At 38.3% G+C, this 23,856-nt stretch overlaps 1 protein-coding gene across 1 annotated transcript in view; it reads right to left on the reverse strand.

Moving 5' to 3' along the window:
• The window catches only part of LOC114655882 (syntaxin-1A), a 414,537-nt gene that overhangs the window by 125,177 nt on the left and 265,504 nt on the right, over positions 1–23,856 (reverse strand). The window contains exon 4 of the mRNA XM_028807166.2: positions 12,021–12,095. Within this exon, the coding sequence (XP_028662999.1) occupies positions 12,021–12,095 (75 nt within the window). The remainder of the gene's footprint in view (positions 1–12,020; positions 12,096–23,856) is intronic.

Genomic DNA, 23,856 nt, shown 5'->3' on the forward strand with positions numbered 1-23,856 from the left:
CCAAAATCCTATTAGATTTTTGGGGGTGCTTTTTAAACATAACTTTGCCATTATTCAAAGTAAATGAAGCTGAAATATTCTCTGTAGGACGATGCATGTCCGGCTATCTTACAATCTTGGGCACCTGTCTCTCTCTCTCTCTCTCTTATATATACAGTATATGATTGGTTGTAATGTCATCCAGCATCCCCAAGAGACAGGAATGTCTGATGAACAAAGACATGTGGCTGTCGTCAGATACAGCAGTAAACTGTGTGTCACTCCATCCACAAAAGGGCTGGAATGTCTGAAGAAGAAAGACAACAAATGCACAAAGAAAGAGGGATTGAAGGGCTGAAAAGTAAAATGAACATGAGACATAATGTATACGAGGGGGGACCCAAAAATAACCGGAAATATTTTTAAAACGTGTTTAATTTAATTTTCTGTGCAAACTACAATTAGTCTCCTTCAAAGTACTCTCCATTGGTGGAAATGCACTTATCTAACCGTTTGTTCCATTGTTCGAAACATTTTTTAAATTTGTCTGAAGTAATGCCCATTAATGCTCTGGTCGTTTCTTGTTTTACCTCTTCGACGTCAGCAAAACACCTTCCTTTCAAGTCTTTTTTCATCCGAGGGAACAAAAAGAAATCACACAGAGCTAAATCCGGTGAGTAGGGTGGGTGGTTCAGGGTTGTCATACCGTTTCTTGCCAAAAATTGGCGAATGCTGAGAGCAGTGTGAGATGGAGCGTTGTCATGATGAAAGAACCAATCGCCCGACTCCCACAAATCAGGGCGTTTCCTTCTCACACTGTTGCGCAACCTACTTTTACAAAAAAATTCACTAAACACAAGCACAACCTTCCAGACTGATGGCACTTGGCAGACTGACTTGTGAGGAGTGTAACTAGATCGACCTAGCGGCCCAACCACGTACTACAAGTACCAACCTAACAACAACAAAATTCCGGTTATTTTTGGGTCCCCCCTCGTATTCAGTGAAGAGAAGTTTGCAAATGCCCAGCACAACAGAAACAGACATACTGACCATGATACCATTAAGCAATTTTAATAAATGGGTGCTTTGTTATGCTAGTTTGTAATATTTTGAAATTGTTGCATCTGTGGTGCAATGCCTGTCAGGATGAGACACAAGCAAGTAGATGAGCAGTTGACTGGGAACTGCTCATTCCTAATGTACCTCCCATGAACATTCTTGAAAGAACTGCTAGTAAGGCATCTTTGGGTGACCAAGACTTGGAACTTCTCTGGTCAGTGTAGTTTTGTTGCCTTCTAACTACTGGTCAGAGTTTATCAAAGAGGTGAATAAGGTTGTGCTTTTCAATTATTTTTTTTTTATTATTCCTTCCAAACTCCTTACTCCTTTGTCATCTTTCATTTTCTTCTGTGGTGTTTCTTTATCTCTGCTGACAAATATGTTGGTGTCTTAAGGGTATAGCATGTAGTAAAACAGTCATTTCCATCTACCAACACATTTAAAAATATACAGATTTAAATATTTCTCACTAATCCCTGAGAAAGCCTCTAGGATTTTAAAAATGAAAACAATTCACAGTAGGGGAATTTTAGGATACTTTAAAAGCTAAGAAGGAAGGACAAATTATTATTTCTAGGCAAACATATGGCTTAATTCAAAAATATTCAAAATATTCATAAGGCATTCAGCAAACAATGGATTTTAACCCTTAGTAGTTAAACTGTTACTCTGCGTCAGCATCACTGTCATTTTGAATTATTAGCTTACTATTTATTGGTAGTGAGCACAATTAATTATTCAGAAAATGCATACTGTATGTATATAGGAGACAGCAGAAATAGGTTTTTCTGAGTACTCTTTGAAAAATTACAATATACTATACTTGGGTGGCACGGTGGCGCAGTGGTACCACTGCTGCCTCGCAGTAAGGAGACCTGGGTTTGCTTCCCAGGTCCTCCCTGCGTGGAGTCTGCATGTTCTCCCTGTGTCTGCGTGGGTTTTCTCTGGGTGCTCCACTTTCCTCCCACAGTCCAAAGACATGCAGTTTAGGTGCATTGGTGATCCTAAATTGTTCCTGGTGTGTGCTTGGTGTGTGGCTGTGTGTATGTGCCATTTGGTGGTCTGGCGGCCTGCCTGGGGTTTGTTCCTGCCTTGCGCCCTGTGCTGGCTGGAATTGGCTCCACCAGACCCCCGTGACCCTGTGTTAGGATATAGTGGGTTGGACAATGACTGACTGACTGACTACTATACTTTCATAAGCACACATTCAATTAATGCACACATTTCACTGAATTATGTGTGAAGTATTCAGGTCCTTCAAAACTAAAACACATAATAAATAGAAAATCATTCTCTTGCAGCGTTCAGTCATATAAATTGTTTTATTTTCTTCAATTATGGATTCTGTAATCTTGTTAGCTGTACTGTAATAACAGGATGCATTCAGCGTTCTATTTTAAATTATTTTAGAAATCATCAAGTCTATGTTCATAGTAAATATTATCACATCTCATATTGAAAGAATAAAATATAAGCTTGTCTGCATTTCTTTATTTTATTAAAATTTAAAAACAGCAGGAACAAATACATGTTATTAGTTTGCTTTGAAAATTACTAATCAATTATTTTTAGTAAAATAGTATGTGGAGCTTAACAGCAATATTTACTCCCAACAACAAAGACACATTAAACCAGCAATTTAAATTAAATACAATTCTGACTAATACAGAAATGATTTTTTTCTAAAACATTTTTTCCCCATCAACTCCTTGGAGATCTTTAAGTTATTGTGCTCAAAAATATAAAACGGCATGCTTGTCATTAAAAGAACAATTAACAATGGATCGAGAGTCTGACCTTTTAAATACCAGCTGGAGACTCGCTACTTTAGTCTAGCATACCCTGACTAGAGCTGCTTATTAGCAGTACACACTTCACCTCTCTTTGTTAAGTCATTTTTTCAGAAATAAAAGTAGTATAATATTTATAAACCATTGCTAACCCTCCTCTATTCTGTTTCTCTTCTTAATATCCTGATGTGACATTTGCAGCAACTGCTGTACTGCCAGGCTGCTCTCCTGCATACGGAAAATCATCCCGGATAAAGGAGCGTTGGAATCATAACGGAGATTATCTCATCACACTGGATGGCCATCACAGACACCACTATAAAAACACAGTAGGGGAAATGTGGCCAGTTGACTGAGGTCTGCAGGACTGTGACTTTATTTTTGACTTTCTCTTTTATAATTTTAATCTCCACTGTTGTCAAAAGGCCATAGTTCATCAATTAATTAATGGACAGATATTGATGGTTAAGTTTAATCAGTTTCTAGCTTGTTCTCCATGTGCTTTAACAAATCTGTTTTTTGTTTGTAATAGCTCTGTTTTGAGTAATTAGTATAATCTATACTTGTGTTTTAACTGAGAATTGTTCACAGTGCACTGTGCCTGCACACAGTGAAAAGTACTATGCAAAAAATAAGGTTTAATTGTTATAATTTTAGTATTCATATTCTCGTATGTCACTGCTAAGTGCAAATGAAAGGACTATTGGAATACTGTCCATGCATTGCTTTTTCTAATAAAAATATGAATAAGAAAAAAATAGAAGCTGTGTAAAATTTTTATGAAATGTCACTAAACACTTGACAAATGGAGGACACACTGCAACACTCCAGTAGAGAAAGAATGCATGATATAATTGAGTGAGAAAGACTTTTGGGGCATGAGCTAAACAAGAAGCAAACTCCTGCAAATGATAAACTTATATGTATTTACATTGCTAATATGTTTAACCAACATGACCTACAAACTACATCACTGACATATTCCTACCGGCAGCACACCCTCATATTCAGTAATTGGCTCAGACTCATGTGGTGAGTTAAGAGCTAACTAGGCGCCTGGAGTTGTACAGTCTGTTACCTTAGCCACTATGTGACACTCCCAGTGCAGAAAATTTATTTATTTATATTTCCAAGAAAACCCAACAGTCCTAATACTGGGTAACCTAATATGACAAAGGCTTCTAAACGTGTAATGTCACTTTTTTGATTTGAAATCAGATAACTAGTAAAATGTTGAAAATAGAAATAGATCACTAAAACTACACCCTTTTCTTGGGAAAATAAATTTTCTGTGTGTGTCCGTTGGGAACATTTGAAGTGACACAATGAGGATGCTACTGTAGTCAGAATGAGGGTAAAGGAGACATGCTGTATCTTGCCATAATAATAATAGTTTGATTATTCTTTTCAAATTAAGTAGACTGGTTGCCCTATCAATCTACATAAAAAAGAATTAATAACAGTTACTAACACTTCTTTTTTGGTGTTATTCTTCATCTGAGTTATATGAAAGTACAAATTATTCATGTTTTATTTATTTATTGGGAGATTTTTGAAAATGATAATAGCACAAAAAGAAGGCTCCCTGAGCAGCAGAAGGCCAGGAATTAAATGACTGAACAAGAGAGACCAAAAAAAATTGCAGGATCATATAACTGAAATTGAAATGCTTCACTAAATGAAATTCTGTGCCAGCAAAACTATTTATAGTCAAAGATGTCCATGGTGCTGAAGGTGATCTGCCATTCAGGGCCACTGTCCACCAGTCCACATGTTCACCTTGCAGTCTACTGACAAACCAGAGGTTGTTCTGGTAGCATGAAGCATAAGACAGGTACCAACCCTGAATATGACAGCATAATGCCAGGCACATTCACAATTTAGCATCACCAGTTAATTAAGAGAGGACATCTCTGGTATGTGGGAACAAATTGTAGTACCCAGTAAAAAAAAATACAAGAGGAAGGCATGTGGATTACAGTTGAGCAGGAACTAAGCAGGAGTACATATTGATCCCTAGAGTTCTTAGCAACATGCTTGGGGTTGTTGTCCTTGGTGGAAAACAGATCTTCTCCCAAGTAGCTGATTTTTTGCAGACTGTGTCAGGTTTTTCTCCAGGATTTCCTTGTATTTTGCTACATTCATTTTATCCTTCACCTTCACAAGCCTTCCTGACCTTTCTTCAGAAAAGTATCCCAAGAAGCATAATGCTGTCACCACCATCTTTCACTGTGGGTATGGCGTGTTTGTGCATATTTGGCTTATGCTGATGGTGTAAAATCTCAATTTTGGCCTCATCAGATTCTAGAACTTTCTTAAAGCTGAGTTCAGTCTACCATCTGCCATCTAGCAAACTCTAGCTGGAGTGCCCTCTCTCTGACTTTTTTAATAGTGGCTTTCTCTTTCCCAGTCTCCCATAAAGCAGTGACTGGTGGAGCACTTGGGCAGCGGTTGTTGTATTCACAGTCGCAATAAAACTCTAAGCCACTGTAGCTTGTAACTCTGTCTCTGAGTTTTCGTAGGTGTCTTGGTGGCCTCTCTCATTAGCCGTCTTGCACAATCACTTGGTTTTTGCAGATGACCTGCTCTAGGCCAGGAATTTAAATATTTTTCTTGCATCCATCCCCTGACTTGTGCTTTTCTGTCACCTTTTCACAGAGTTGCTTGGTGTGTTCTTTTGTCTTCACTGTGTAGATTAATCCACCATTCAGACTCCCCACAAGGTGGACCTTCCAGATAAGGAGAATTTAGACTACAATCAATTAAAACCTCAGAGACAGGAGATCTCCATTGAGCTAATCATGTGATTTCTAAAACTAACTGGTTACACCAATGATGACTTAGCTGTACCATACGCGGTTAATACTTATACGATTAATTATTTAGTGTTTTATATTTGTATCACTTTGCAGAAATGTGTTTTCACTTTGACATTAAAATGTCTTTTCCATTGATCAAAGTCAAAACAGCCAAATTAAATCCACTGTGATTTGATATATACAAAGAAATGTAAAAACTTCCAAGTGTGTGAATCCTGCATCTCTATATATATATATTGTGGGGAACAGCCCGGACACAGACAGGTAGACATGTTGTTTCTTCACCACACACGTTTATTTACAACTATTATATACAATTAGTGCGCACAAACCCAGTGCCTCAGCACCAATCACCCCTTAAGTCCTGGCCACACTCACAATGCCTTTCACAGTCTCTGGTCCGCCTCCACTCCTCTCCACCAAGCTTCGTCCTCTTCCACCCGACTCTTGTCCATGACTGGAGGGAGGCAGCCCCTTTTATACACCCCGGATGGGCTCCAGGTGCATCCTAAGGGCTTCTGTAGCCTCACCCCTGTGTGGCGGAAGCTCTGTTGGTGTATCCGGAAGTCCACCGGGTGTCCCCAATACTCTTCCCCCCAGCACTTCCCGGTGAGGCGGAAGTACTGAGGTCCAGGGCTCCCAAGGCATCGGGGCGCCCCCTGGCGGTGACCACGGGCCCCTACAGAGTAGAGCTTCCAAGCTCTGTACCCATGGCCCCCAAAGCAACCAGGGAGGACGCCCCCTCGTGTCCTGGAGGAGGCACAAGCCTTCCTCCGCTCCTCCTGGGCATCCCGGCCAGGCAACAAACCCAGCCGGGTGCCACAATATATATATATATATATATATATATATATATATATATACAGTATATATATATATATATATATATATATACAGTATATATATATATATATATATATATATATATATATATATATATATATATATATATATATATATAAAAGCCAATGTCTGTCTGTATGCTTTTCACAAGAGAAACACTTAACGGATTTAGATCGGGCTTTTTTCTATAATTTACTTGAACATTCCAGTTGATTTTGCGACTTCTCTCATTGCGCTATGTATCATAGTTCGCATGCAATACTGATTTATTTGCGCAAATCCAAGAGACACACAGCGGGCCATGGGGAGGGGGAAGGAGCCCTCCTCACTCACACGCCAGCCCCGGGGCGTACCTTATCTCCGCTTAGCTAGCGACCAAGAGAATTACATAACATATTTAGATTGGGTTTTTTTCTATAATTTGCTTGAACTTTCCAGGTGATTTTGTGACTTCTCTCATCGCGCTAAGAATCACAGTTTACTTGCAGGAGCAATATATTTGCGCTAATATGAGACAGAGGGAAGTGTGACGTCAGGAGTGGGGAGCCGGGCAGGGCCCTCCTCGCTGTCCTGTTTCACTACTACGTGTGCGGAGCCGCAGGGGACGGCTAGTATCTTATGAATGGACCATCATTTTGGGATATAGTTGACCGATCATTTCTTAAGCTGTGTATGCTGCCTAAAAAATTGCAATGATGTCTACAATTAAGTCAGCATTAACAGGTTGTTGGCTGTAACTATTTCTGTGGTTAATTTGAAATATGCTCAGTGCCTTAGGATAATAAAAGTGTGCATTGATTATGTTGTCACAAGAACTAACACTTATTCACAAATTCTGTGTTGAAAGAGGTGTTTTTAGATTTAGTAAAAGTTTATGGTCATGATTTATCAAGAAACATGGATTCATTACTTTGAATCAGACTCCAAAAGACAGGCAATGGAATGACAAATACCAGCTTGCTCTTAGAAGAAGTAAAGAAATGTCTGCAAGTGCCACAGGTATACAGAGGGGATACATGATCTTTTTTCTCTTTTCTGTAAGACTCTTATAGACCAATAAATATTGCAATAAGTGGATATTGTTAAGTATGTTCAGAGAAATCGATAGCCAATTACTAGCAATAAAAAATACATGCAAAGCAATAAAAAAAATACATGCAAACTTTCTGAGAAACCTACAGACTTCCTCTACAATAGCTGGATGTTTGGCTCATTTTATATAGTGTCTTTTGAGAACACTAAACAACTATACAACTATACAAAAACTGAGCATATTATTGTAAAATGCTCTGTAAAGAACAGTTGGTCAATTTCTTGGAAACTCTTACTATTGTGCATTTGAGAAACTGAACAGAACCAAACAAACTAATAAAAAAACACTTACTTGAATTGAAAAAAATATATGCGACTTTTGTGCTGCATTGCCAAAAATACACAGTTCACCATCCCTGATTGACTGCCTTAGAAATTAATTATCAAAAAGTGATTTGTAACTTTTAGATATTGTTTTAAGCTTTCTGGCTTTTAACCTGAAACCAATATGCTAGAAAATAACTGGGAACTTTCATGAGGAACAATAGACAAATATCACTGCGTAAATTGTTTGCAAACATCAACAAGGTTGTTGCTTTCAAAAGGCCATGTGCGTAAGAAAAAGCATAAGATAAAATAGCCTGTGAAATTTAATTTATATTGTTTCAGGTTAAAAAAATGTTACACATAATGTGAATTTATGTATGACTGTGTGCTGTAGTATGAAAGTGTGCGTGTTGATCTTAATGGGCTATGTGTCCGTGAACAGCAATGGCATTTCTGCAGTTGTAGCAACTTAACTGGACCTTCAAAATGTCTAGAAAACATTAATGGACAATACAGTGATCTTCAGTGTTTTTGGTTTGCTTGTGGGTGTCACCACTATGCATAATTCAGTCAACAAAATTTAAATAAATAAGTGTCCATTATAAAATTCACAAATTCATACAAACATATATGCACACTGTCACACACGTGCGCATGGGAGGCAGCAAAAGGGCTTGAGTAAGGGCAGTTCCGAGGCATACCGGGATGTGGCAGAGTGCACTGACTCTTTTTCTCCTTTTCCTGTAGACCATTCCCGGGAAATTCCACCTGGCTCTCTTGACGTCACTTCCTGTGATGTCATGTCCGGGCTCAAACCAATGGCTGAAGACCTTCATGAGCCCGACCCCTATGATCTCACTTCCTGTCTTCCCCTTTAAAAGCTTGCACCTTTTCCTTATTCCCTCAGTTCTGTTTTGGACTTGGTTATGTGCACATCAGTGCCGTATTAATTTAAACATCTTTTGCAGCCAGGAAACCAATTATACGGGTGGCTGCCCCAAACCTTTCTATGACTCTGTGTCAAGTTTGTGACAACACATAATGTGTACTCTCAATCCCACTTTATTAAACTCAGGGTTCTAGGGTCCTAGAACCACTGGGTTCAATGTAAGAAAGAACCCTAACAAAGTTTTTCACAAATAGCTGTCCTAAAACATTGTACACTTTATATTATTTTATCCTGACAAATGCTGCATATTAGTGCTGGGCGGTATACCGGTTCACACCGAAAACCGTTTTTAATTTTTTTTATGATATGGATTTTTCTTATACCGCAACACCGATTTAAATTGCCTAAATGACGTTCGGAAAGTGGCGCAGCGGGAAACTGTTCCAGTGGGGACCTTTTTCACTGCTACACCGCTAAACACAGATTTGTTGCACTAGGGCTCTTTTTCACTGCTACACCACCAAATAGTGGGCAGTAGCATAGGTATGCCGCACGGTGAAAATGGACAGAGAGCAAAACTGATCTAAAAGTAAAGTAGAATATGATGAACAGAAGAACTTTTGCCGAAAAAAAGGAGTCACGTCCAACGCCTGGAGATACTTTAGTTTTAAAAGGTCAGATGTGTAAATACTGTTTCTATACTACTGGATAATACAGCAAGCCAAGTTGTACTTGTTTTTGTACTTGCTAGTGTATGTTTTGCTTGTATTCATCCTGCGATGTATAACGAAGATATTTTTAAAGTTCTGAACACTCCGTCGGCTAAGTTAATAACTAGTTTTAATTTCACAAAGACGTTTATCGTGTGATGATTGGTAATGTGGAGAAAGAAAAAGCATAATGATTAACGACTGGGTCGGGGAACACTTAACACAAAGTATTTGATGTGCTGCATTAACTTGTGACGGGGTTTGAGAAAATCTAGTAAATTAAACATTGATTTTAGGACGAAGTTTAGTTTACAACATTCTACTTTAATTATAAAATAAACTATGAGAATAAAGTGGAAATGTCGACTTTAATCTTGACATAGTCAACATGTCGAATTTATTCTCGACATATAGTTTGTTTTTTTCTTCCGTGTCCATATTTTTTTTTCTTCACAGTGGCCCTAATGCGCTTCCATAGGGCTATACCACAAACAGCATTATAAATGCAAGTTGCAGTTTTTATTATTTATGTATATAGCTTAGCTTGAAGCAAGGTCCATATTAATGCAGTTTGCCTAAATGATGGTACAGTTGGTAAGATGTCATCACCAAGTTGCACTTGTTTTATTTTATTTTAATTTGGTGAATACTGTGTAATGCACCTGGGCTTGAAGCCTTGAAGTAATGGTGCAACTATCAGTAATACTACAGCGTTATGTATTTTATTATTATTTATTAGTTTAAATATTATGCAGTTTAATGATGGTAAAATTGTTTAAAAAGTCACTTTAACGTGTCAGTGGACAGAGATTGTTAACATTAACAGAAAGTGTAGTTGGCTTACAAAAAATATTTACTATTTATTCCTTTTCTAAGACGTGTTCAGTGCAATCCAACTTTTGACAAACACCTCTGGATATTTTACTAAGTCTAAATGCCTCTCTGGATGGTTGAAAATATGTTGTCAAAATCATAGTTTAAGCTTTTGCAAAATTTGTTCAATTAAAAGGTTCTATATTTTGACTGCATCTGTCATGCAATGTGATTCCTTCTCTTTAGTGCCACCCCCTTGAAAACTATCACTTTATGGGGCCATGCAAACCTGGATTAATACTTGTGTGCACATTAAAATGTCTTTTTGTACGATGTACAATTCTCATAACAGTCGAATAGGTTATTCTTAGTCAGTCTACTGCAGTAATTGCAGTGGAAAATGTGGTTAATATCCGCTCATGCATGGGGAAAAAAATACCGTCTAATACCGTGAAACCGGCAGAATTTAGAAAAATACCGTGATATAGAATTTTGGTCATACCGCCCACCTCTACTGCATATACTAACTTCCTCAAAGAAAAAGAAATCTAAAGCCTGGCAGAGTTTGTAAAGCTAGAACGCGAGGGTTTCTGAAAATACATATTGAGTGAAATGCAAAAAAAAAAAAAAAAAAAAAACTATTTACAAAATAATAGCCTTTTGAAATAATTTATCACTGATACTCAGCTAAAAGAAATACCCAGAATATGACATACGTGTAAAATATGGTACAGAATATACCAAACATTAACACGGTTTATGCGCTAGGCAGTGAGTTCCTTGGATAGCTGCAGCTGTTCTCAAATTTCATCTTCTCCTATATGAAAGGGTAGTTATATTTATAAATTGCATAGTGTGAAGTATGGTTAGTAAAATAAACCACCAGAAAGTTAGGAAAGAACATTTCTGAATCTATTTGTGCTCATGGCTTGGCAGGTGTCAGGACAAGACTATCCCTGGTTGAATCCTGCTGATGTGTCATATCAGTACAGATTACTTGCTCAAATGCTTGCCCATCTGATTTTTTTCTGGACCACACATTCTGTGCAGTTGCTTTTAGTCATTTGTAATGTAGTCACTGCCAAATAAAAGAATGGATCCTCATCAAAATGACACAATAATTTAAACCACATGGCTGAAAAAGTTAAAGTTGGAAGATAAGGAGAGATACTTTGGTACCCCTGACTACTCCCCTGTACTTGCTTCCTTGATGTGTCATAACAAGCTACTACGCACAATGATGCCCTGGCAAAGATTAAGTGGGTGCCTGAATGGACAGAAGCCAACAAACAGCCTCCAGCATCGAGACAAAGTCCCAATGGAAGCCGGAGAGGTTTTGTATGTGGGAGCTAAAAGGCACAAATGCTTCCCTTATTTGAGAAGTAATTCTTTGGATGGGCTGGAAGTGATTGTAGGAAATGATTTAAACCAAAATAAGACTTTCATCAAATGATAAACTGGCATTCTGAAAAGTGGAATTGGTAAAGAGAGTATGAAACAAAAAAGTAGTGAAAGATCTAAACAGGAAGTGAGAAAGTTGGCATTCAAGTCTTATTAAGGAAGGCCGGTAAGGCAGCAGGAGTTTTCCATTTGTTCTGTGTGATTTGTTACTCTCCTGGTTTTTATTCCTTTTTTCAGTTATTCTCTATGTGATGAGACACCAACAATGCTCCCTTATGTGTCAAAATAATTCAAATGTAGCTGAGAATAAGAATCAACAGTCCATAGGCCAGACATCTTGAGATACAGTACTTACTTTTTAGTTTGGAGCGGACTTTGTTAGCTGTTTTCTTGATGTCAGTCATTAGCTCTTCAAGTTCTTGTTTTGTTTCTGTTAAAGACAACAAAAACATGCAAGTTTAAGAAAAGATCCTTGATTGTGAAATCAACCAGGTAAGTATACTAAATGCCAATGATTAAGGAAAAAAATTTTAACGGAAAATAGTTGCAATAGGAAGAGGTAATATAATAGCACAGGATGCAGTTCGTTGAGATAAAAAAGCTATATATTCAGAAATTCAAGAAAAACTAGACAAATTAAAACATCACAGTCATTTTTTTCCCAAAATGTACACTTCGCAATAAAGATTCAGTAATGGGGCTCTAGGGAAACTACTATGAGAATGTGCAGAGCTGAACAGGTCAGAGAAGAAAAGTAGTTTTACTGTGCCGATTATTTTTTAATGCAGGTAAAAGTTTTACTCAAGCATCAAGCGAGTAACAATGAATCCCAAATATCTTTTCAAACACTATTTTTAGCCTACTATTCCTAAAAAAAGCAGCTGCAGGAATTCACAGGGTATCAAAGTAAGATCCAGTATGAAACAAGAGTCCACAATTGCCATCCACATGACTATGCCATACCAGATATTATACCAGGCTAATTTAAACATAGCAGTTAACATTTGTCATTCATCTTCAGGAGATAAGGGATAAGTAGAACTCACACACTGTAGAGGTTGAAAATATGCAAACATCACAGAGACATTAACCAGGCTAGAATTCAATCACAGGTATTTGGGCTAACTGATGTGCTACTTAAAAAGAAAAATGACAAAAAAGAAAATGTTATAACTACATGCTCAGAATTTGGTCTCATCTGGATGTAATATGTGGTGATAACTTCTGCCTTGACAACATGATTTTCTTTTCTTGAATTTATTTGGGATATCCCAGACTGTAATACTTCTAGTAAGGCTTCCTACAGTACAGGATGGTTCCCTCTTGCAGTGCGGTGGATCTTGAATAAGTGGGGACAGTCCCTGATGCAGTCATGGCTTTTCATTGTGCACTACAATAATAGAAATTCTCCCATCCTCTTTCTCATCAGCAACTACTATAGATGAAATGCACCTCCTGAGTACTACAAATCTTCTTCTTCTTTTGGCTGCTCCTGTTAGGGGTTGTCACAGTGGATCGATCATCTTTTCTAATATTGTTCTGTCCTCTGCATCTTGCTGTGTTACACTCATCACCTGCATGTCCTCTCTCACTACATTCCATAAACCTTCTCTTAAAGAATATCATTTGAAATTGAAGCATTCTATAGTTCAACCAAAAAAAATTGAAAAAGGCCAGAAATAATTTACAAAATTCAGTAGTCATAGCTCTGTGGCCTTGCTATTTCTGTATGCAAAAAAAAACTTTGTTAGAGAATCTTATTTATTCATCACATTACACAAGTGTGGGTTTTGACCCAATATACGCGCATGGATTGAAAGCTTCTATTGCAGCCCAGAAATTGAGCTTGTATAACTAATGTAAATTCAGATAATCTGGAACCTGGAGCCAGACAGGTGTTATTCCTAACTGAAAACCTGCAGAGAGAATGACAAGACAGGACCAGGAGACAGACAGGACAAAATCATAGTCAAAGCTACTGGCAAGGGTTATTCCAAAGTTAACTAAGCCCAATCCACAAAAAAAAAATCAAACTGATTAGACATGCAAGAGATTCTAAGCCTTTAAAACAAAAGTATTTTTAGATTCTTTCCAGGATTTCGGACAACCAGTAAGTTTGAGATGCTGACCTTTGTGCCACTATGACAGTTATATCAAGCATATACAAACAGCACTAAAAATTGTAGTGCCCATAAGAAAATTAAATGGCCGAGCGTTAAGATGTGAAATACACTGCTCCGAAAAATAAAGGGAAGACTTAAATCACACATCGGATCTCAAATAATGAAATATTCAACTGGGAAATCTTTATTGAGTAATACAGTGTAATTTTTTGAGAACAAAATTATGTAACAACAGTCAACAGAAACCAAATCACCAACCCATTGAGGGCTGGATTCAACATCATACTGAAAATCAAAGTCAGAAGTTGAAATCACAGGCTGATCCAACTTGCGTGAATTTCATCATGGCAACTCATAATGTGACTCAGTAGTTTGTATGTCCCCCACATGCCTATATACACTCCTGACAACGTCTGGGCATGCTCCTGATGAGACGGTGGATGGTGTCCTGGGGGATCTCCTCCCAGACCTGGATCAGGACATCATTGAGCTCCTGGACAGTCTGTAGCACTTGGTGACTTTAGAGGCACTGATACATAACATCCCAGAGGTTCTCAATTGGATTCAGATCTGGAGAATGTGGTGACCAGTTAATGGCATCAATGTCTTCGTCATCCAGGAACTTCCTACACACTCTGGCCACATGAGGCCGGGCATTGTCCTGCACCAGGAAGAACCCAGGGACCACTGCACAAGTGTAAGGTCTGAATATGGCTTTGAGAATTTCATCCTGGTACCTAACAACAGTCAGGTACAGTCGCCTAGAACATGGAGGTCCGAGTGACCCTACAAGGATATGACTCCCCAGACAATCACTGACCCACCGCCAAACCGGTCATGCTGGATGAGGTTGCAGGCTGCAATAACGTTCACTATGGCATCTCCAGACTCTTTCACATGTGTCACATGTGCTCAGTGTGAACCTGTGATCTGTGAAAAGAACAGGTCATCAATGGCGGAATTGCCAATTGCAGTATTCTCTGTATGGTGATGGCCTGTGAGCACATGGCCCTCATGCCACACTCAGAAACATGCACACCAGTAGCAAGCTGGAGGTAATTTTGTAGGGCTCTGGCAGTGCACCTCTTGTTCCTCTACACAATGGAGCAGATAGCGGTCCTACTGTTGGGTCAATGTCCTTTTACAGCCCTGTCCAGTTCTCTTCACGTAATGGCCCTTCCCCTGGTGTTTTCTCCATGCTCTTGAGATTGTGCTGGGAGACACAGAAAAACCTTCTTGCGACTGCACATATGGATGTGCCATCCTCAAAAACCTGGATTACCTGTTCAACCTGAATCGGCTGCAGGTACCACTTCATGCTACCAGTACAAACAAGGACACCAGCAAAACTCAAAACTAGAGAAGAATCAGTCAGGGAAGATAAGGAGAGAGCAATTGTCAGTGGCCATCATTTCCTTTTACGGGGTTGTCTTGCTGTTGCTTCTCCAGTGCACCTGCTGTCACTTTCATTTGCACTGAAAGGAAGCTTATGCTTCTTAACTGGACAGATTGATATGCCTGAAGCGTAACTGACCTGGGGCCTCATGTATAACGCCGTGCGTAGAACTCACACTATAACATGGCGTAAGCACAAAAGCGGGATTGTGCGTACGCACAGAAAAATCCAGATGCAGGAATCTGTGCGCACGCATACTTTCACGTTCTTCTACTACATAAATCCCGATTTGCGTGAAAAGTAACGCACGTGCACGCGCCTTCTGTCCCGCCCCAACTCCTCCCAGAATTACGCCTCTTTGAATATGCAAATCAATATAAATAGCCTTCTGTGAAAAGACAATGGGAAAAGCACGGGGGAAAATATAAGAATTTCAGCGAATACCAAGTGGAGGCAAAGGAAAAACGTACTATTTGTTGGTTTAAACAGTGGTATAATCAACAAAAGGAAGCTGATCGAGTGACAGAGTGTCGGAGAAACTCGAAGGCTCAACTTCACAAAGTCGCACAGTGCCCGAAATAAAAAAGATGTTGTCACATATCAAAGTCAGCGTGAAAAGGCGACTCGTAGCCCACCGTCTGAGTGTCATATGAAAGCTTATTAGGGTACAGACAAAAAAAGGCACACAGTGGGGGAAAAAAGCACGAAATGTCAACTTTAATCTCGAAATTTCCACTTTAATCACGTAGTTTATTTTGCCATTAAAGTAGAACATCATAAACTTCATCTTAAAATCGTTTAATTTACTAGTTTCTCAAATCCCATTGTAACTAAAGTGGCATGTTAAATGCTTTGTTCTGTATTTGATCTTCTATGTGTATGAATCACTACCTGCTTTTTAAACGGGCTTTCTCTTTCTCCGACAGGACACATAATCCATTACATTCGTGATATTACAGCTCTCTGAATAATTAAAATACTGAGATGTATACGTGATATCTTTTTCATGATGATAGGAATGAAAGCATGTTATTAAACATGGGAACACGGTGGCGCAGTGCTTGTTCATGTCTCACGCAAGAGGCTTGCTGCGCCATGCGCAACCTTCAATTAAATAATTTATCACAGCAGTACTGTCTCTTTCAAACGTACTAACCTCCAATTCCTGTCCTTACTTTTCTTTCTCCAAAAACTCAATCGCCACACAATAAGCTATGTAATAGACGTGAAGCCATCTGTAAGCTTAGAACTTCGATTCTTCAAAACTTTTAAGGAACATTGAAATATCTTAGTAGTACGTGTTTAATATATCCGTCTATCTTTCCAGTGTCGCGTCAGCACCAGCAAGAATACAGCGCAAGGCAGGAACAATTACTGAACTAGCTAGCGCTGCGGCATCGTGTCCTCACATGTTTAATTATAAACAATACAGATTATTTAAATGAAGTTAAAGTTTTATCTGTATAATATAATCAACATGTTTTGCTGCATTTCGTCTTAGAAATGAATACCGTCATCACATGTAAATACGCGCTTTATAAAGTGGCGCAGGTTGTGCAATATTATAACTGTAGTGCAAGTTTACAGTGGGGTAATTGTACTTATAAGTCCAAATATTTCTACAAGGAGCACTTGATGGACTGATTTAGTGTGTTTAGAGTTCTTGGGATGAAACACTTTCTAAACCGCAAAGTCCGTACAGGGACTAAAGCGTTTGCTGTGGCTCAGGCAGCATCTGCTTCATGCTGTGTACCGATAATTCTCTTTCCAATCAGCTGCTGCTGTGATTTCCCACTCAGATACAGTGATATAAATACTCCGAGTGGTGCAGTGAGAGTAATGTGGAAAAAGATGATCTGCTGTGGCAACCCTTAACGGGATCAGCTGAAAGAACATGCAGTGAGAGTTACAACGCTAAAGCAGTTATGGTATTTGGAATACTATAGCTATTCCCTGGACCATTATATTGCTACAGGTTAATTACAATCAGATGCATTACACTAATAAACAATATGCAGTTAATTTCAGTGTATTTATAAAGCCGCGCCAGGAATGTGGATTTAAGAATGAAAGGATGATCACACAGGAATAGTAGCACTGCTTTGACACTGGGTGCCGCCAGTCTGCAAAACCGGGCGGATAAATTGCGTACGCCAAGGAATGAGTTACCGTGGAAATGTGCGTGGCTTTACGCCAAGTTTAGGTTTTATACATCGCGATTTGAGCGTGGAAAGGTTCGTACGCAACATTTCTGTGCGTACGCACCATTTATACATGAGGCCCCTGGTGTTAAAGACTGTGATAATTAAGTAGCCCCTTAATTTTTTGAGCAGTGTATATTTTAGGTCATTCAAAATTACCTTAAATTATTAAACAAATTAAAGAAATAAACTCACTGTACTCAAAAGTGATGAGAATTACTAATCCATACTTATCACTTACATATGCAGTAAACACATTAGAGGAGTTCTACAAAATGTCACAGTTCAAGATTAATTTGAATAGCAGTACATTATTTTATTTGAATACACTTGCACATCATTTAGGTTTTCTTTAACTATCTTAACAGTTCAAGAACTTGGAGATCATAAATACACAATAATTTAATGATATATTGACATTTAAAGGATAAATTCAGTATCTTTGAAGTATTAAGTGTTTTTTCATAATCACTACATATTAATTTGCCACATAAAGTTGTGTCACATTTTTTACATTTTAAAAATATCACAAATGGGAAAATTATGTCTTTTTTTACTTAAAATCTAATTTAATTATGATTAACAGTGCAGAGTTTCTTTAGAATCTTGTCCTCAGTTAGCTAAGCATTCTAAATTGCTGCTAAACATTTAAACACTTCAATATTTTTGAACAATAACTTCAAACTTAGTCAATATTTCATTCTTTCTACCCTGCTCTCTGGTTGAGTAGGGGAGAGTGGAGGGTATTGAAACTGTTTTGAATAAAATATAGTATTATATAACTTATTTGACATATAATTTAATTATTGCAATGTAATCTTTAAAATCAATAACATATTTTTACAAAGTTAGAAACTGAATGCATGTATGCATAGTAAAACATTCAGGTGCATCAGTAAACTGACCTGAAAGTTCTGGGGTTTGACATTTTTAGTTACTTCAAACAGTCAGTTGCCGATTATGCTGAAAGTTTATCACACTTATTCAATTCATGGAAATTTGATTGGAATGTTGAATTTCTGTTGATACAAATACAGCATGCTGAACAAAAGCTTTGAAATTTCAAAAACCTCTCATTGAAAAGCACTGGTGAATATTCAAACTTGTCTGTCTTAAAACAGAGAAACATTCTGTGTGACTTCAATTACAGATTAGTTTGCTGTTTCAAAGTCATCTCTAGAGAAGACATTTCAACCTGTATATTATCCAGCTTTCAAAGTTGCAGATTCTGACATTTTTTAGTTACTTTATCAAGGAGTTAGTTATCACATTTGTATTATTTTTTTGTAACAGTGTGTAATATTCAAAATTAACAGTAGTAATACAACACAATGCCATGAGTTAGTAGACTTCATTAAATATTGCTCTTTAACAGTACTCTACAATGTCATGTAGATTAAAAACTTAATCCAAAGAGGCTTGTGGTGGCTCAATAGCTTTCACAGGCAGCAGATTTCAATATAAGGGATGTGAAACTGGCTTAGCATGACCTCCTGTTTCTTGTTGTTGAGGGTCTTTACTAACTGTAGCTCAGATTTCCTAAATGTAACACTTTTGAATAAAGAACATGACTGAAGAATGGCCTGCGAATCATCCCGAGTGTCTGTGCAGAGGAGACGATGCAAGGTGAGGCACAACCTGTCCCAGTGTTTAAAAGCAAATTTGTTTTTTTTTGGTGGCATTCCCAATGGCCCCCAACAACAGAAAAGTCTGCATAGGCACACTAAGGTTTAACCTGCCTATGTTAACAGTCATTTATCTTTTTTGTTTTGTAAGGTAACTGCTCTAAAATATACTATTGAAATAAACAGCAACTGATTGAAGATTGATAAATAATAGTTGTTTTAATTTAATGAAACCTTTTTAAATAGTAATAATAATAATAATTCATTACATTTACAGTGCATCCGGAAAGTATTCACAGCGCATCACTTTTTCCACATTTTGTTATGTTACAGCCTTATTCCAAAATGGATTAAATTCATTTTTTCCTCAGAATTCTACACACAACACCCCATAATGACAACGTGAAAAAAGTTTACTTGAGGTTTTTGCAAATTTATTAAAAATAAAAAAAACTGAGAAATCACATGTACATAAGTATTCACAGCCTTTGCTCAATATTTTGTCGATGCACCTTTCGCAGCAATTACAGCCTCAAGTCTTTTTGAATATGATGCCACAAGCTTGGCACACCTATCCTTTGCCAGTTTCGCCCATTCCTCTTTGCAGCACCTCTCAAGCTCCATCAGATAATGGATGGGAAGCGTCGGTGCACAGCCATTTTAAGATCTCTCCAGAGATGTTCAATCGGATTCAAGTCTGGGCCACTCAAGGACATTCACAGAGTTGTCCTGAAGCCACTCCTTTGATATCTTGGTCGTTGTCCTGCTGAAAGATGAACCGTTGCCCAACTCTGAGGTCAAGAGCGCTCTGGAGCAGGTTTTCATCCAGGATGTCTCTGTACATTGCTGCAGTCATCTTTCCCTTTATCCTGACTAGTCTCGCAGTTCCTGCCGCTGAAAACATCCCCACAGCATGATGCTGCCACCACCATGCTTCACTGTAGGGATGGTATTGGCCTGGTGATGAGCGGTGCCTGGATTCCTCCAAACGTGACTCCTGGCATTCACACCAAAGAGTTCAATCTTTGTCTCATCAGACCAGAGAATTTTCTTTCTCATGGTCTGAGAGTCCTTCAGGTGCCTTTTGACAAACTCCAGGCGGGCTGCCATGTGCCTGTTACTAAGGAGTGGCTTCCGTCTGGCCACTCTACCATACAGGCCTGATTGGTGGATTGCTGCAGAGATGGTTGTCCTTCTGGAAGGTTCTCCTCTCTCCACAGAGGACCTCTGGAGCTCTGACAGAGTGACCATCGAGTTCTTGGTCACCTCCCTGACTAAGGCCCTTCTCCCCCGATTGCTCAGTTTAGATAGCCGGCCAGCTCTAGGAAGAGTCCTGGTGGTTTCAAACTTCTTCCACTTACGGATGATGGAGGCCACTGTGCTCATTGGGACCTTCAAAGCAGCAGAAATTTTTCTGTAACCTTCCCCAGATTTGTGCCTCGAGACAATCCTGTCTCGGAGGTCTACAGACAATTCCTTTGACTTCAGGCTTGGTTTGTGCTCTGACATGAACTGTCAACTGTGGGACCTTATATAGACAGGTGTGTGCCTTTCCAAATCATGTCCAATCAACTGAATTTACCACAGGTAGACTCCAATTAAGCTGCAGAAACATCTCAAGGATGATCAGGGGAAACATGATGCACCTGAGCTCAATTTTGAGCTTCATGGCAAAGGCTGTGAATACTTATGTACATGTGCTTTCTCAATTTTTTATTTTTAATAAATTTGCAAAAATCTCAAGTAAACTTTTTTCATGTTGACATTATGGGGTGTTGTGTGTAGAATTCCAAGGAAAAAAAATGAATTTAATCCATTTTGGAATAAGGCTGTAACATAACAAAATGTGGAAAAAGTGATGCGCTGTGAATAATTTCCGGATGCACTGTATATAGCGCTTTTCTCAGTAAAAGAGAAAAACTTAATATATAATATTAAGAGAAGCTTAAAGCTAAATTTTGCTTGGAAATGAATTGTTCAATGCTATGCTGGAGGATATGACTAAAATGAATAATAGAGTGATTGCATTTACTTCTTAGTCTTGAAGCATTAACTATAATAGCAATTGAAGGAATGATGCAGCAATAGCAACTTTGAACTCACAACCACGACATGGAAAGGCAGTTATTATGACAAATGATGAGAAAAATAAGCCAGGATAAATGTATGCATAGAGGATGGAAGCAAGTTGTTTTCATTGAATTTCTAATTATTCATCCAGTACTAAACCAAACAGCATAACACTGTCAAATGCAAATAATCTGATTCAAGATTGCTCGGGGCTGGAGCCTAGCCCAGCAACATTAGGCACAGGACATGAGCTAGCCCATCATATGGCCTAACTGACATACAACTACTGTATACTCACACATGGTCATTTTGGAACGGCCTATTAACCTAACCTGTACATGATTGTGGAAGTAGAAGGAAAAGCCCACATACCACATAGAGACCACACAGACTTCACATGACTAATGACCAGTCACAAGATTTGACCCCAGAATGCTTGAGCTATAAGGTAGCACATCGGCAACAACTCTACCACCCTCTAAACCAAGTAGCATTAAGAAAAGATCCCGTTTTAAGCATTCAAAAGCCTGTGCACACTTATTCAATTTAAATGAAGCTTACTTTAAAATGTAATCAGGCAGATCTTGTAGCCAAAGCATTCGACTATAACCCTCAACAGCTGCCAGCTGTTTCTGAAACTGTCCCACTGTGTCACTGTAATTTAGCAATGCTGCAGCAGAAATAAGTAATCATTTATTCCCTTGTGATTTGTAATATGCTTTGGATGTGTACAACAAGGCCCAAATAAAAACAAAGACCTTGCAACAGAAAGCAATATATACTGTACTGTATATAATAACCTTGTGTTTTTAGGTTATTATATGAAAGGGGTATCATGGACCATGTGAAATAGTCTCAGATGAATGTTTTTAGGTGCAGAGGTCCCTGTCATCATGCTTGGCCACCCTGGCTGGATCTATCATTAGGGTGCACGCCCTAGGGTCCAGCTTGCAAAGGGGCCTTTGCATATATGAGGAAAAAAAGTCTAATAAAAGAAAAATCCAAGTTTCCAGCAACACTACAGGTATCTAGAACACACCCCTGCCCCACTTTGATCCTCACAATTATATATAATTCAACCTAAAAAAATGCATTTAAAAGAAAAATATATGAGCTCTGGTTCGTTAACATTAGGTCTCTTATAGGTCACTTTAATGAGGTCATACATCTGATATGTCACTATACTGCAATAAAGAAAAAGTCCACATGGACGGTCATTCAAAACAAGAGCCCAGTGGGGCAGCAAAATGAAAAATAAAACAAGTGAGGGAAGCAAAAGATGCTGGTTTGCTGAAAACTGTACCTGATATTAAAAAAATAATAATGGTAATAATTATGAATTGAAGAAGTACTTTGAACAAGCTGTAAATACTGCAGTTAAGACTAGTGAGAATGAGCTTACAGATAGTCAGGAGAAGGTTGATATCAGGTTTAGCATTAATGTGCAGTCTAGCTGTGCAAAGTCACCAACACAGACATGAACAACAGTAAGACAGACAAAGAGACCACTACAGGAGTGGACACACACCAAACAACATCAAACCTGAACAAAGGATCCCCTTTCTGGTGTTATTTTATTTATCCCCAAAACGCTCAGTTGCATAGCATATCACGTTTTTGCCACAAAATGGCCAAAGGCCTTTAAAAAAATGTTTATTTAATGGTCATTAACTGTACCATCAGAGTAAAGCTGACTTCCTGCAAATGTGATGGTGCACTCATCAATTCATGTAGTAGGTTAATTTTAATACACAATTCAGCAAGAAACGGAAGGTGAAGTATATGTAAAGTTTTGGAGTTTTGTCTACTTCAATCTCTGTATCTGATTTATTATTTACATTTGTGAGCATGTGTGTGTGTCTGGTGGAGAGGAGGGCCCTTTTAAGCTTTGACAATGTGGGGTACATGGGGGTCTTAATCCGGCCTTGTTTGCCACCATATTTCTTCAGAAATTGATTACGGTCACACTACATTTTATCCAGTCTGTTAGCAGCTACTGAACAATTATAGCCACTAGTTTCACCCCTAACTCCATGAAGCTTCAAGGGTTTTCTAATAGAAAGTGTATTACATTCCTTAATGTTTGAGTAGCGGATTAAAAAACAAACACATAGACAAGTTTCTCTTTACTACATTCTTTCAAGTACTTAATTATCCTACTAACATAAATATTATTTAATAAGTAAAAGCAAACTTTATATAGCACCTTGAACCATCTACACTTTACAAGTTAAGATCCTCAACCCATCTGTTCATATTCATTTACAGCTGGAGTGCAGGAAGATCAGGTGACTCACTCAGGGTCACACATGTGAGTGACAGGTAGGTAACTGAACTGGCATCCTGGTAATGCCACACATTATAGTAATAAAATGAGTTTCTCACTGACCTAAGCATGTGAATAATGTAAGCAACTCTAAATTCCGGGGCTGAGTGGAACATCACAACTTTAAATTCACTTCCAGTTTTACATTCTGTACAGCAGACAGTTCTTACAAATTGTGCCTTTCACAACGCATGGTGCTGTATTAAACAGCCTGACATAAGGATGATGACAATTGAATTGAAAAGGGATAAAAACCTTGCTCTGCAATATCTTATGTTGTCAGATAATTTGTTGTTTAATTTGTTTAATTGTTGTATTGATAGTAATCTATGATTGTAAATTATTAGTTATTACATCTTGCCTGAAGAAGGGGCCTGAGTTGCCTCGAAAGCTTGCATATTGTAATCTTTTTAGTTAGCCAATAAAAGGTGTCATTTTGCTTGGCTTTTC

The sequence above is a fragment of the Erpetoichthys calabaricus genome, chromosome 8 (assembly GCF_900747795.2).
Source record: "Erpetoichthys calabaricus chromosome 8, fErpCal1.3, whole genome shotgun sequence".
Taxonomy (NCBI): Eukaryota; Metazoa; Chordata; class Cladistia; order Polypteriformes; family Polypteridae; genus Erpetoichthys; species Erpetoichthys calabaricus.